The following is a 14343-nucleotide window of genomic DNA, read 5'->3' on the forward strand; positions in this document are numbered from 1 at the left end:
CTTCCTCATTTCTCCCATTTGCTTTAGCATCTCTCCACTGGAGAGCAAGTTTCAGAGTCTCTTCTGATACAATTTGGTCTTTTTTTTTCTTTCCTTCTTCTTAAAGACTTTTTGCTTTCTTCCTGTATGATGATCTTGATGTCATCCTACAGCTCCTCTGGTCATTCGTGTCTAATGCATCAAATCTGTTCTTGAGATGGTCTCTAAATTTAGGTGGGAAGTGACCCAATGGAATGTGGAAATTATCAGACTGTATCTTTGATATCCCATGCGAGTAAAGTTTTACTAAAGGTAATACAGAAACGGCTGCAACCATACATTGACAGAGAACTTCCAGAGGTTCAAGCCGGGTTCAGAAGAGGCCATGGATCGAGGGATATCAATGCTGATGTCCGATGGATCTTGGCTGAAAACAGAGAATACCAGAAAGATGTTTACTTATGCTTTATTGACTACGCAAAGGCTTTCAATTGTGTAGATCATGACAAGCTATGGACAACATTGTGAAGTATGAGTATTCCAGAACACTTAACTGTGCTCATGAGGAATCTGTACCTGGACCAAGAGGCATTTTTTTCGAACAGAACATGGGAACACTGAATGTTTTAAAATTGGGAAAGGTGTGAGACAGGGTTGTATTCTTTCACCATACTTATTCACTCTGTATGCTGAGTAGATAGTCTGAGAAGCTGGGTTATATGAAGAAAAACGTGGCATCAGGATTGGAGGAAGATGATACAATCTTGCATGCTGAAAGTGAAGAGGACTTAAAATACTTACTGATGAAGATGCATCTCAATGTAAAGAAAACAAAAATCCTCACCACTGGACCAATAAACAACATTCTTATCAATGGAGAAAAGATTGACGTTGTCAAGGACTTCATTCTTCTTGGATCAACCATCAACACTCACGGAAATAGCAGTCAAGAAATCAAACGTATTGCACTGGGCAAATCTGCTGCACAGGAACTTTTTAAAGTATTGAAGAGCAGAGATGTCAGCTTGAGGACTAAGGTGTTCCTGACCCAAGCCATGGTATTTTCAATAACCTCATGGATGCGAAAGCTGGACAGTGAATAAGGAAGATAGTACAAGGATTGATGCCTTTGAGTTATGGTGTTGGAGGAGAATATTGAAAGTGCCATGGCATCCAAAAGAACCAACAGATCTGTGTTGGAAGAAGTGAAGCCAGAGTGCTCCTTGGAGGCCAGGATGGCCAAACTTCATCTCTTGTACTTTGGACGTATTGTCAGGAGGGACCAGTCACTGGAAAAGGATATCCTGTTTGGTAGGGTAGAGGGTCAGCGAAAAAGAGGAAGACCCCCAGCGAGATGGATTGGCAAAGTGGCAGCATCACTGGGCTCAAGCGTGGCAACAATTGTGAGGTTGGCCCAGGACCAAGCAGTGTTTTGTCCTGTTGTGCATAGGGTCACTCTGAGTCGGTACTGACCTGATGGCACCCAACAACAATATATTCAAGGTTCATTTTGGCTCTCCTGGACTTGTTTTGATTTTCTTCAGCTTCATCCTGAACGTTCATCTGAGTAATTGATGATCTGTTCCACAGTCGTACTTTGGTCTTATTTTGGCTAATGATACTGAATGTTTCCACCATCTCTTCCCATAAATAAAGTCAATTTGATACCTGTGTATTCTGTGTGTATAATTTTTTTATGTTGTTTAAAAAAAACATTTGCAATGAAGAAGTCATTGTTGTCAGGTGCCATCGAGTTGGAACCGACCCATAGCGACCCCATGCACAGCAGAACGAAACAATGTCTGATCCTGGGCCAATCTCACCACCTCTGCCATCAATGATGCCACCTGGCCAATCCATCTCATTAGGGGTCTTCCTCTTTTTCTCTGACCCTCCACCTTACCCAGCGACTGTTTCCTCTGGACAATATGTCCAAAGTATGAGAAACGAAGCTTAGCCATCTTGGCCTCCAAGGACCACTCTGGCTTCACTTCTTCCAAAACAGATCTATTGGTTCTTTTGGCAGTCCATGGCACTTTCAGTATTCTCCTCCAACACCGCAACTGAAAGGCATCAATTCTTCTACGATCCTCCTTAGTCACTGTCCAGCTTTCGCATCCATATGAGGCTATTGAAAACACCATGGCCGGGGTCAGGTGCACCTTAGTCCGCAAGCTGACATCTCTGCTCTTCAATACTTTAAAAAGTTCCTGTGCAGCAGATTTGCCCAATGCAATACATCGTCTGATCTCTTGACTGCTGCTTCCACGAGTGTTGATAGTTGATCCAAGAAGAATGAAGTCCTCGACAACTTCAATCTTTTCTCCATTGATAAGAATGTTGTTTATTGGTCCAGTGGTGAGGATTTTTGTTTTCTTGACGTTGAGATGTAATCCATATCGAAGGCTGTGCTTGTTGATCTTCATAAGTAAATGTTTCAAGTCCTCTTCACTTTTCAGCGATCAAGGTTGTATCATCTGCATATTGCAGGTTGTTAATGAGTCTTCCTCCAATCCTGATGCCACGTTTTTCTTCATAGAACCCAGGTTCTCGTATTGTTTGCTCAGCATACAGGTTGAATAAGTATGGTGAAAGAATACAACCCTGTCTCTTGAAAACATTCAGTGTTCCCATGTTCTGTTCGAACAACTGCTTCTTGGTCTAGGTACAGATTTCTCAGAAGTACAATTAAGTGTTCTGGAATACTCGTACTTTTCAGTGTTGTCCATAGCTTGTCATGATCCACACAATCAAAAGCCTTCATTGGTCTTATAAAATTCTGTCATGCGATCTCCAGCACCATTTCTCTCCCACCCCTGGTAACAATCCAAGAATGTTTATTTTAGCATGAAAACCTTTTCTTGAGTTTTTGCAAGTGGCGACCATTTTTTAAAATACGACTCAAAAATCGTATTATCGTGTTTATTGCTCACAGGTTGATGAATGCCCTGTTGGTAGCAATTTAGGTGTTAAAGGTAATGGTAAACACCGTAATGAATTCTATGCTTTTAAAATGCTCTTATTTAATTCAAAATTCTTATTTATATAAGATTGATAGGATCTCTTTTTTTAGTGAGTGAAATTTACTATTTGTCATACGTAATCCATCACTTAGAGATATTAAGCTTGTCAGATTTTTTCTGTATGTTGAAATGATCTTCCTAGTGAATGTTGAGGACTGACTGTGTTGTTGTTAAGTGTTATTGAGTCAATTCCGACCCATAGTGACCCTGTGTAGGGTTTCCAAGGAGCAACTGGTGAGCTTGAACCCCCAATAGTATAATAATCAGTAATACAAGCAAAATGATAAGAATATTAACACATTTGTGAATTTATGCAGTTTCCTTACTTGGGACCTATGTTTTAAAAATCTATTTTATGAACCTTCATCCCAGTTGGAACTATGTATGACCAATTGTCATTTTGTTGAGTAGCTGTAATGTGCCTAGAAACTCCCTGTAAATAATACATGTACAGAATTAGTTCGTGTACAGTTTGGAACTAGAGTGTATCTCTAGACTGTTTCTTCTATTTGACCATTGCTGTTAGAAAGGAGCAAAAACCCTTGTTTGCTCTTTTATGTATCAGAGTTTAAAAACATAAAACTTGTAAGAAAAGGAAACTTAAAGTGAATGTATATGGTTAGCTGTAATCTAGTTAGGGAGCTATGATTAAATTTGCATATATTTCAGCCAACAGGACTGGATAAAATTCCTTCTTGGGAAATTGTAGAAGAGAAATGTAACTATGGTTGAATATTAAGATCAGGCACAAACCAGTTTCAAAGAAAGTGAAAGCCACAATATACCAGAAGAAACAGGCAAGTTATAGGCTCTACTGCAAAATAAATATAGAAAAATTAATAACAAAGTAGCTAATTGGATTTTTTAGGTAGACAAATACATACATGAATGCATATATATAATTTCAGTAAGGTATATAATCATTTTAGGTTTGGAACATTCTTTTCTTTTTATGATTATCTTGGTGAGATTTGAGAAGAGAATTAATTGAAAGGTTAGAGCTCAGATTGGAATAAATCAAATATTTGTGCAGTGCATTTTGTACTTTGCAAAGTGCTGTCACACACACCCCGTTTGATTCCTAACAACCGTGTGAGGGCAGGCATGTATTCTTATCCCCTGCGTATAATAGGCCAGGAAATGGAAGTTCAGAGAGGTTCCCTGACTAACCTGTTTAAGGTCACATGGCTAACAAGATTTCCAGCGGTGCTGATCCTGAACCCAGGTTCTCAGTATTTAAATGGTGTGCTCTTCCCACTAAGAGATTCTGGGCTATTTTTGCATTTGATGTCATCCTGCCTTTTTCTCTAGTCCCAAATAAGGACTGTATTTGCAGTGGTGTGACATACTGTTCGGGAGGTGGGCCAAGAGGTAGCCAAGTAGAAGCAATAAAAACCATCACCTCTGATGATCAGTTTTGCTCCCTTGCTAGAGAGACTGAGATTTTGTGTCTGTGATGATTACAATGCCCACCACATCCTAGCCACAGGTCTGGTTTTACTGGACACAGTGCCTTTCATTATAGGTGGTTAGTGGTGTGAGGAGTGAGAATCTATAATGACTGCTTAGGTGGTGGCCAACTACAAGGAAATAGGAAACCTCAGGAGAGGAACGGTCAGACAGCTATGAAAGGTGCTAGGAAGGAAGAGGGAGAAGGAAGAAGAGGAACAAGGGAGGAATGAGAAGAGGGAAGATGGCATGAAATTCTTGTTATTGCACATCACTGTTTTCCTTGCGTCTCAGGGTGGAGGGAAAGTAGAGGGAGAATGAGAGAAAGGACCCTTTTTAACTTAGTCCTTATTGACTGCCACATCCTGTGCCAAGTACTAGAGGTATAGTGTTGAATAAGACAGACGAGGTCCCTCCCCTTATGGAAGTGACAGTCCACTACAGAGTCTGCCATTAAACAGATACCACAGTGTATTCTGTGATAGCTGTTTGTGGTGCTGTGGGTTAATGTGCTGGACTGCAAAGTTGTTTGAACCACAAGATCGGCAGTTCAACCTCACCAGTGGCTCCTCGGAAAACCCTATGGGTTGGAACTGACTTGGCGGCACTTAACAACAACAATAAGAGTGTATTCTGCCATGATTTTTGAGGTTACGGACTTGGTTATGCTCTTAATATGGGTGTCTAATGTGGACTGGGAGATGACAGAAGTGTCCCTGTTGTTGTTGTTAAGTGCCGTCGAGTTGGTTCCAACCCCTAGCGACCCTGTATAGGGTTTCCGAGGAGTGGCTGGTGAGTTTGAACCACCGACCTTGCAGTTCAAACGGCTTTGCAGTCTGGCGCATTGACCCACAGCACCACGCCAGGATTCCTAAGTGCCCCTAGTTAACTGTTAATTTAGCTGAGGTCCTAGAAATGAGTGGTAATCAGCCAAATAGAGTACTGGAAAAGCTCAGCAGAAGGAAACATGTGCAAAGGCTTTGCGGTAGGCAGGAGGAAGGCCCCTTAGAGAATGGAACGAAGGCCGGTGGTGTGGGAGAAGAGTGGCTTGAGATGCGTCTGGCAAGTGAGTAGAGTCAGGTCATGGAGAGCCCAAGCCCACTGCTGTTGAGTTGATTCCAACTCATGGCTGCCCCATGTGTTAGAGCACAACTGTTCTGTAGATTCTCCTACGTGTAATCTTGATGGACACAGATCAGCAGGCCTTTCTTGAATGGTAGCACCGATTTTTTTGGTTAGATGCAAACAGTTTACACCACCCAAGGACCTTAAAGCCAAATTAATGACATTGAATTTGATCTTTAGAGCAAACGAACACCAACCATTAGCATGTTTTTTAAGGCAGACGGGTGGGTGGGTGATGAAATGATAATAATAGCACCTATTTAATCAGTCTACTTGTTAAGTGCTTGTCCTGGATGAGGAGACTGAGGCACAAAGACATTGAGTTATTTGCCCTGAGTAATTGGCTCAACTACCATCGTCAGTCCGTGTGTCATACTTGTGTGTTTAACTGTCCTACTGTGGTGGTTGTGATGCTGGCAGCTATGCCACTGGTTTTTGAAATACCAGCAGAAGTATCCATGGTGAACAGGTTTCCAGACCAAGACTGGGAAGAAGGAGAGACACCACTTCTGAACAGCTAGCTATTGAAAACCTGAATAACAGCAGAGCACTAAGTGTTCATTGCTGGAATGTGAGCCGTTTAAAGGAAGTCATATAAAATTTGACTGGGGAAGAGCTGTCTCCTAAAAAGTGAGTTGACCTTAATGACATGGATGAAGTAAAGCTTTTGGAATCTTCATTTGCTGTTGGGGCACAACTCAAAATGAAAAGAAATGACTGCAACTATCCGTTAATAATCAGAACATGGAATGTTTGAGATATGAATTTAGGAAAATTGAAAGTCATCAAAAATGAAATAGAACACATAAATATCAATTTCCTGGGCATTAGTGAGTTGAAATTGGTTTTGGTCATTTTGAATTGGACAGTCATATGATTTACTATGCCAGGAATGGCAAAAACAAGAGGAACGGTATCCTAATCATTGCCAAAAAGAGCATTTCAAGATCTGTCTTGTAGTGCTATCTGTGTTAGGATGATATCTGTAGACTGGAGTCCTGGTGTGGTGCTGTGGACTAATGCGTCGGACTGCAAAGTCTTTTGAACTGCAAGGTTGGCGGTTCAAACTCACCAGCTACTCCTTGGAAAACCCTCTACAGGGTCGCTATGGGTCGGAATAGACTCGACAGCACTTAACAACACATGGAAGACCAGTTAATTTTTCAAATTTACACACCAACCACAAAAGTCAAAGGTGATGAAGTAGAAGAATTCTGTTAACTTCTATAGTCTGAAATTGATCAAACATGCAGTCAAATGCATTGATAATTAGTGATGTTTGGAATAGGGAATTTGGAAACAAAGAGGAAGGATCAGTAGTTGGAAAATAAGGCATTGCTGATAGAAACAATGCTGGAGACTGCGTGATAGAGTTTTGTAAGACCAAAGACTTCTTCAGTGCAAACACCTGTTTTGAACAGCATAAACAGTGACTATACACGTGGTCCTCACCAGATGGAATACACAACAATCAAATTTACTGCGTCTGTAGAAAGAGACTGGAGAAGCTCAATCTCACCAGCCAAAACAAAGCCAGGGCCAGCTGAAATTGTATGTGTCGCTCACATGCAAGTTCAGGTTGAACTGAAGAAAATTGAAACAACTCCATGAGAGCCAAAATATGAACTTGTGTACAATCTCGCCTGAAGTTAGAGACCATCTCAAGAATAGAATTGATGCATTATATACTAATGGTCAAAGATTGGGGAGTTGTGGGATGACATCAAGAACATTATAGGTCATTAAAAAGGAAAGAAAGAAAAGACTAAAATGGATGTCAGAGACTCCGAAACTGACTATTGAGTGTAGAAAGGCTAAAACATATGGGAGAAATAAGTAAAAGAGTGAACAGAAAATTTCAAGGGCAGCTCAAGAAGACAAACTCAAATATTATAAGGAAATGTGCCAAGACCTAAATAAAGTTAGAAAACCGAAAAGGAAGTGCACACTCAGCATTTCTCAGGCGGAGTGAACTGAAGAAAACACTCAAGCCTTGACGGGATTTGATTGGCAAAATCTTGAATGATTGTAGGCACCATCTAAAGAAGATGGATGGAATACACAGAGTCATGGTGCCAAAAGAATTGGTCAGTGTGCAACCATTTCAGGAGGGCGCATGTGACCAAGAACCGATGGCACTGTGAAGAAAAAAGTTCAAGCCATACTAAAGGCATTGCCAAAAAATAAGGCCCCAAGAAATGATGGGTACAAATGGAAATGTTTCAACAAATGGATGCACTACTTGTGGTGTGCTCAGTCAACACTGCCAAATTATTTGAAGAAAAAAAATAATCCTAAGAATTAACTGATACCCAGAAAGCTTTGTCTTGAATCATTATGTCCATAACTTCTTGACATCATCTCAACTGCATTGTAAAATCTTTTTAGGCATGTGTTAGGTTTCTGTGAAAACGTTGCTTAAATGTAAACTTAATATTACTCTGTTAGTTTTTGTCTTAATAAAGCTATAGATTTATATTAAAAAAATAGCTTAGTGCGTATGATCGGATTTACATTCACCCTAGCTGCTGTGAAGGGAATGGAAAGCTTTCATCCAGGCAACTGAATCATAAGACTATTGAAATAGTCAGAGTGGGAGAAGATGGTGGAGGATTGGACTAGGGTGTTGATGGTGGTGCAGAGAACCAGTCTCCTAAACCTCTACTGCTCGCCATGGCTTCTCAGCTCCATCCTGGATTCCTGCTGTATTGTCTTAAGACTTGGCTGACATTTATCTGAAGAGTTACAAGCAGTAAGAATATGCTCTTTTGTGGTTCTTTCTGCAACTTATCTTTTTCATTCTTTATCAGGAATGACGGACTGGAGTTAAGGTGGTGGGTTTTTGAGTCCAGAGTATATAGACAGATCAGCATGGCATGCTAATCATCTGCAAAACTTGCTTTCAAGGATGTTGTGATACAGGTCCATTAGCTGGATCTTTTCAAGGGATATCTAGCATTGATTTTTTTGTTGTTGTTGTTGTTTTTTTGTCTATACCTTCTGAAAACCCACTAGACCCACAAAGTAAATGGAATAATAGTTTATTCTCAGATCAACCTGTTGTTCTATAAGGGGGCGCCTCAAGTTTGTGGGAAAATAGAATGAAAAGCTAATGGAATTTTTTATTTAACTTTTTATGGAGAGTGGGATGAAGGTTTGTGGGGCAGATCAGTTTTTCATTGAATCATTCATGCACATTTTGTTTTATCTCATTGATTATAATCCCCACAATGTAACATCCCTATATTTCCTGTGTTCGTTCTTTTTCCTCCCTTAACCTTTCATCTCTTTGTCCATGTGTAAATGCTGCCCTTTTGATCTCAAATGTTTGAATAGGCTAGTGTTATTGTTCCCTCTATAGACAGCTGCTCCTCAGGTACCCTATATAGGGTCACTATAAATCAGAAATGACTCTAAGACACTTAACAACATAGACTTTTCAGGGACCTTTGGTGTGGCGCTGTGGATCGGCACTGGACTGCGAACCACGAGATGGGCAATTCAAACCCACCAGCTGCTCCTTGGAAACCCTACACAGGGTCACTATAAGTCAGAATCAACTTGAGGGCATTTAACAACAATAGATTTTTCAGACTCGTGATGTGGTGCTGTAGGATAAGTGCTGGACTGCAAGGTCAGTTTGAACTGCAAGGATGGTGGTTCAAACTCACCAGCCACTCCTCGGGAACCCTAAACAGGGTTATTATGAGTTGGAAATGACTTAATAACAACAGTGTAGATTTTTCTATTGTTTGGCTAAAAATTGAGCCATGGGGGTACGTTTATTTCCTAAACTGAAGATTGACTAAGCGCCATAGTCTTGTGGGGTCTACCAGTCTCCTCTATCTCACCAGTGAGCCGGGTCGGTCTTTTTATTGATGATGAGTTTTGTTCTACATCCCCCACCCCATCAGAGTGGTTGGTAGTGGTAGCCAGGCAGCTAGTTCAGGTCTCAGGCTTGGAGACGGCTGTTCTTACGGCCCATTAGTCATTGCACGAATTCTTTCCATGTTTCTTCGCTCTTGTTTCCTCCTGATACAGGAGACAGAACAATAATTGTACCTTAAATGACCGCGCATGAACTTTTCGGATTCCAGTTGCTACTCACAAGCTTTTAAAAGACTCACCAAAGTAGGAAATAAAAAATGATATGGAAAAGTTCCTAAGTGAACTAAGTGTTTGGGGGTTCCACCAGTAAGCCATGGAATTTTCCCATGAACTTTTTGAAGCCCCTTAGTTATCTGTATTCTATGGAATTCCTTTCCCGTTTTCTGGCTCAATGATTCTTGGCCAAAGAGTGAAGCGTTGTCTATAGCTGGGAAGCTGTAAATACATTTTGTTGGCGTTCCTATAGTCTTACCTTATAAACGATATGGGATAGTGGCAGTTTTGAAACAGTACAGATAATTTTTCTTGAGGGCCTGCAAATTTGCCTGTTTTACTTTCCTATTTTGTTTTCCTCTCCCCTTCCCCTACCCCCGATGTTCAACACCAAGGACACAGCAGTATAGCGGATAAGATCTGTAGTTATATATATATAGATATACACATAGAGATAATGTTTAAGGTGAGGAAAGCATTTGTTTTGCCCTAACCACTCTGGTAGCATACTGGTTATAAGTTAGACTTCTAACCTCAAGGTCAGCAGTTCGATACTACCAGCTGTTCCGCAGGAGAAAGATGAGGCTTTCAGCTCCCGTATATTCACAGCCTCAGAAACCCTATACAGGGTCGCTATGAGTCAGAACTGACTTCACGGCACATAACAACAACTAGATAGCAACGCCATCTGTACCAATTCTACCCACTAGCTAAACTTGGACCTTGAAGGGATTTTATACAGGAGCTTCTATGCTCTAGTGACTCATACCAGTTGCTATCTAATGCATTTAATGACTTGTGCACTAAAATATTTACACCAGAAAAGGATGACTTCAATGAAATTCAGCTGCAGATTTAAAAGCAACAACAACAAAACCCAGACTGTCAAACTAGTTCCATTGACTGAAGACATGAGGCAAGAATTTTGCTGTATTTGAACCTAAAGAACATTCGAAGCTATAGAACATTCTGACATTTTTCCCCAGTAGAAAATGCCTTGTTGTTGTTGTTAAGTACTGTGGAGTCGGTTCCGACCCATAGCGACCCTGCACAGGGTTTCCGAGGCTGTAAATCTTAACGGGAGCAGAAAGCCTCATCTTTCTCCTGCAGAACCAGTGGTAGTTTCGAACTGCTGACCTTGAGGTTAGCAGCCCGATTTGTAACTACTACACTACCAGAGCCTTCCTTGTTGTTGTTGTTACGTGCCATGGAGTCGGTTCCGATTCATAGCGAGTCTGTACGGGGTTTCTGAGGCTTTAAATCTTTACGGGAACAGAAAAGCCTCATCTTTCTCCTGCGGAACAGCTGGTAGTTTCGAACTGCTGACCTTAAGGTTCACAGCCCGATTCGTAACCACTACACTACCAGAACCTTCCTTAGGGACAGATTAAAAACATTTAACAAATGGCAGAAGTCCCGTAATCCTTGTGAGTTTCGTACCACCTGTTTTGAAGTGGTAAAACTAAACTACGGTGAGTTGATTTCAGGTTACTAGTTTGATTTTGTTTGCCATCACATTGAATTTAGCAGTCCATATTTCTATGAAATGCTTGTTAAAACCCCATCTAAAAACAAGAGCTACGAAAGTTGTTCACTTCTCTGTGGAACATAGTTCTTAATCACATATAGTTTAAGGTCTGACCAGAAATTTGAACAGTTGAGAAGCTTTTTTTCCTTTTGAAAGCTAGCTTTTATTTTATTTTTTTTAATTTTTTTTTGCGTTTTAAGCTTAATTTGCTCCTGAGCCATGAGTTTTTGTTTCTTCAGTTTCTTCTGAGATATGTTTTTCTTCTGTGCAACCTCCTCTTCTGGTTTAGAGACAGTTTGTGCCTCTTCAGTGAGGATCATCTCAATGTGGAAGGGGAGCTCATGTAGGGTTGATCCGACCAGGAGCTCTGTAAGTTTGGCAGCACATCTTGGGGGCTCTGTTGACCTGGCTGTGCTCAGTGACCTGAAAATCCACATCTAAACCTTCAATTCAGCATTGCTTTCTGCATTTGGAAGCATGTGCAGCAAAAAATTCAGTGTTCTTTTTGGGCCACCGACCCTGTGTCCAACCCCACTGTTTGGCCGAGGCACACCTACCAACACCACCATTGTAACATTGGAATGGTGTACATTGCTTCTGCAAAGTGACATCTTTAAGATACTTGGTGGCTTGCCGGATATGCATACCTTTGATGGCCTGGGCAGTCTCACGGGTGTTCTTAAAATGGACCCGGAGATTTGCTCCTTGGGATTTGCATGATTTTGTGGGGCTTTCTGGGTCAAATGAGTAGTGAACCATTTTGTGAGATTACCTCAGGCCACTTACAGGAAGAGCTGAAAGTTAGCTTTTAAATACATGATGTTTTTATTATATATCAGACTAAGACATTTTCAGTAGCATTATCTGAGATCCCCCAGATACCTGTTGAGTTGTATTGGTCTGTAATTTGTCTACTTTGTTGTTAAATACAAGTCCTGGTTTGGTAATATAGGATAAATACTGGACTGCCAAGTCGATTTGAACCGCAAGGTGGCGGTTCAAACCCACCAGCAGGTCCTCGGAAACCCTATGTAGGGTCCCAATGCGTCCAAAACAATTCATCAGCACTTACAACAATGACAGCATTGTTAAATAAAAGTTAGAACGCAGTGCTGATGAGAACCTCAAGAGGTCAAAAGTTGATGATTACCTCTTTAAAATGGGGGAGGGGGGAGTCATTATGAGTCAGAACTGATTCAAAGACACGTAGCAGCAAAAAACGGTGTTATAGGGGTGTTCTTTGTTACACAGTGTAATCAATCCAGAAAACGATGCTGCATTTACTAATGAGGTTGAATTCTATAATACTATTTGGCACACTTAAGAATGGGCTTGATTTTTTAATACTATAATAGCAGAAATGTGGTGAGGACCAGATGTCCTTCTGGTGTGACTGTATTTACAGCTGATAGAACTCTGAAGTCTGTATACCCTTAATAATTATCTCAACATTTTATTTGATGCCTCTATTAATCTATAGGTTCCAAAGAATCCTGATAACCCAAATCCAGTTATGGCTCAAAAAGAGGAGCAAAAAAAGATCGATGGGGCTGAACCTCTTACAGCAGAAGAGACTGGCGAAAAGGACAAACTTCTCACACAAGTAAACCATTTTAACTGGCTGAAAGATTCTGATTAACCAATAAAAAAAGAGATAACACTTTAAAGAAATATTTTATTGCAGTGAAAACACATAAGGGTAAATAAGTAAAAGTAGTATTGCTACCAGGGTCATACATGCATGGACTTATTCCAAACACAACATGTTTAAACATGTCTGTGATCAGAGGATGGCTCTAGACAAGCTCTCTCACTAACACATTTAGTCACATAGTGGCTTCTTAGGGATCTGCTAGGCACAGTTCAGAAGGCTATGGTGATTGTTGTTTGGGGTTCCAGAGAGATCATTTGGACAGGTTTTCTTGAAGGACTCAGGATAATCATGGGGGCTTATAATGAAGCATGGGAAACTGTAATTGTGAAGAAAAGGCCTTGAGAGTTGTGCTGAAGATTTTTTTCCCATCATGACAATACTTTGAAGGTAGCAAGGGTTGTCTTCTTAGGATAATTGCGGTAAGATACCTGACCCCATCCACCTTACAACCTTGCTCTTATTCCTTCAGACTTCTTTTAATTCCACAAACTCAAGGAACACAGTTTGAATCCCTGGATGATCCTAAAACTGCTATTTTGACCTGGTAGAAATGAAAGAGCACAGAATTCTTCAGGGAAGGGTTAGAGAGCTGGAAATACTGCCTTCAGAATTGGAGAAACAACAGCTTCACATTTTGATCTTTTTATTTAGAAAGGTTTCTGTGATTTTGTTGCAGTACTTTGTGACTTACCCTTGTACAGAAGCAAAAAATGTGCCAGTCACATGGATATCTGTATAAGCCTACTATCCTGATTTGACACTCCACCAGAAGTCTGGGCTACTTGGTAAACCTGTGTTTAGATCAACCCTCTAATGTTGATCTCTTTTATAGAATAAGTTCTTTTTGATATATTGGAACATAAAATATAAGCACGAATGCGTGAAAAGAAGCATACATTTATCAATTACAACAGGGCCAATCCCCATCTGAATCTGGGCAGACAATGATTACTAACATAATTTTCTTGGAAAGTTCAAATTTAATCACTTTTTGTTAATTTTTGTGAATTAGCTCGTGAAATCGTAGTCCAGTGATCTTTTTACTTGAGTCGTAATTTTGTCATTCTCCAAGCGCCTTTTATCCTTTTAGGGAAAGAACTTACACAGCTGTGAGAGATTTCTGACCTACTGTAATGTGCTTGTGGTACAATTAGAAGCTGTTGTTGCTCCAAGCATTATAGAGTCGAACTGCTCCGGATGAATTTCATGATTGATTACCTTTACAGAAACAAATTGTCAGGGCTGTCTTCTGCTGGTTGGGTACAAACAGTCAATCTTCAAGTTAGCAGTCAAGTCCAAACCACTGGCACCACTGGGGACCTATAATTAAAAACTGTTAGGAAATAGTTTCCATTTGAACAAGATATTAATGTCTTTCAGTCACTGCTGCTTTAGTGAAGTTTATGAGGGTCATACTTCCAGAAAATAAACTGTAGGAGATGAAATTTCAGGATATAAGACCCTTGGTGGTGGTGGTGACATGT

At 40.5% G+C, this 14343-nt stretch overlaps 1 protein-coding gene across 2 annotated transcripts in view; it reads left to right on the forward strand.

Annotated features, from left to right (window-relative positions):
• Positions 1-14343, forward strand: part of SMARCA1 (SWI/SNF related, matrix associated, actin dependent regulator of chromatin, subfamily a, member 1) — a 93602-nt gene that overhangs the window by 51010 nt on the left and 28249 nt on the right. For both annotated transcript variants that reach the window (XM_006862839.1, XM_006862840.1), the window contains one exon: positions 12686-12808. In XM_006862839.1, the coding sequence (XP_006862901.1) occupies positions 12686-12808 (123 nt within the window). The remainder of the gene's footprint in view (positions 1-12685; positions 12809-14343) is intronic.

The sequence above is a fragment of the Chrysochloris asiatica genome, unplaced genomic scaffold (assembly GCF_000296735.1).
Source record: "Chrysochloris asiatica unplaced genomic scaffold, ChrAsi1.0 scaffold00051, whole genome shotgun sequence".
NCBI lineage: Eukaryota > Metazoa > Chordata > Mammalia > Afrosoricida > Chrysochloridae > Chrysochloris > Chrysochloris asiatica.